This window comes from Lygodium microphyllum, chromosome 7 (genome assembly GCF_053477565.2).
Source record: "Lygodium microphyllum isolate KBCC chromosome 7, Lygodium_microphyllum_v1.1.10, whole genome shotgun sequence".
Lineage (NCBI taxonomy): Eukaryota > Viridiplantae > Streptophyta > Polypodiopsida > Schizaeales > Lygodiaceae > Lygodium > Lygodium microphyllum.
This window is the reverse complement of record NC_141141.1, coordinates 76,987,289-76,988,760: the sequence shown is the minus strand read 5'-3', so window position 1 is coordinate 76,988,760 and position 1,472 is coordinate 76,987,289. Positions and strand designations below refer to the sequence as shown.

Here is a 1,472-nt window from a genome sequence, read left to right as displayed (position 1 = left end):
GAGGCATCAAAAGAGCTTTATCACTTCTAAATATACAACATGCAAAATAAGGATAAGTGACATCACTGCAAAATATAAAATCTCGAAGAAATTCCTTCAATTGAACTAGGGATGTAAGCAATATATCCGTCACATCAGAAATTAAGGAAAAATGTTATAGTGATATTAGAACAAGAACACAAGGTCTATAGAGACGGTTTGCAACGCCGCTCTATAGACAACATAGCACATGTGGGGCCCCATGAACAGAATATAAATAAATAAATTTGTCATCAAATGGAATATAGACGCTCAATAGGTGGAAAGAATATAAATGGAATAATGTGTGATAAGCTGGAATATAGACCCTCATCAGCACAGTTGAAAAGAATATAAACGAAACAATGTATCATCAGCTAGAATATAGATGCTCATCAATGGAATAACGAACGACGACGATCATCATGAAGCATGGCAATATCAACATCCAAAAGTAATGTTGATGTTGAAATGTAGAGTACAGAGAGAGAGAGAGAGAGAGAGAGAGAGAGAGAGAGAGAGAGAGAGAGAGAGAGAGAGGAAGCTTATCTGCTAAGTGGCTCTCATAAGCTACCAGGTTTCTAAACAACCTCTCTATATCATCTCCCACTCTTATTTTGGGCAAATACAAAATGGCCTTCTTAGCATCGAAAGTGACTGAGTTCATGTAACCTGGTGCTACAGGTTGGAATTTGATACCATAATTGTGAAGATCAACTGCAGATGGAAAGTGGGTTGGCTTCTCCACAAGATTTTGAGTTTGGGAGCCTTGAGTGGCAATGCCATACAGGCAATCCAGCAAGTGCTTCCGACTGTGTATGTTGTTGACGACAATGTGGAAGCTTTCCTCAGAGCTGAAATAAAATGGAAGAACCTCACAAGCTACTTTGGTGACCAGTTTTTCCAATACTTTGAGTGCTTCTGCACTTGAGTCCTGCACATTGTTGTCCTTTAACATGCTTATTCTAATGACCTCCAAAAGAAAGAACATTGGGATTTGATTTTCCAATAGGACAAAGTCTTGGAGGATGGATTTTCGTGAAGGGCGAGGGAACCGAAGGTTGCAATATGACGCATAACCAAACGGGATGGTGCTACCATTCTCCTGAGCAGAGGAGACTAGGGCCATCATGTAGGCAAGCTTGTCATCTGTCTGAGGGGAGATACTTGGCGACAAAGGTGCATGCCATGAACTTGTGCTTCTCCATCTCCTTAGCAACGACAGCCTTGTAGTGCTCTGTCTCCTGATTGTCCAGGAAGGAGCTATGGTGGGGGACCAAGGGGGGGCCAAGGTCGCTGTGGTACGGGCTGATGGCGATGACCTGGGGAACAAAGGTATCGTGCTTGAGGCTGCGGAGGGGGCTGGAGGCCATGAAGATGGAGGGGAAGGAGTCCCACGGCCCACACAAGCAGGCGTCGAGTATTCCCTTGATGGAGAGCACTCGTTCCTTCTC

The 1,472-nt window shown here is 43.7% G+C and overlaps 1 protein-coding gene across 1 annotated transcript; it reads right to left on the bottom strand.

Moving 5' to 3' along the window:
* Nucleotides 1-272: 272 nt before the first annotated feature.
* On the bottom strand, nt 273-1,147 carry LOC148033609 (uncharacterized). Its single transcript, XM_087680943.1, has 2 exons — nt 564-1,147; nt 273-333 (listed from the first exon to the last, which is right to left on the bottom strand). The coding sequence occupies exons 1-2, from the start codon at nt 1,145-1,147 to the stop codon at nt 273-275; spliced, it is 645 nt and encodes a 214-aa protein (XP_087537069.1).
* Between the last annotated feature and the right edge of the window lie 325 nt (nt 1,148-1,472).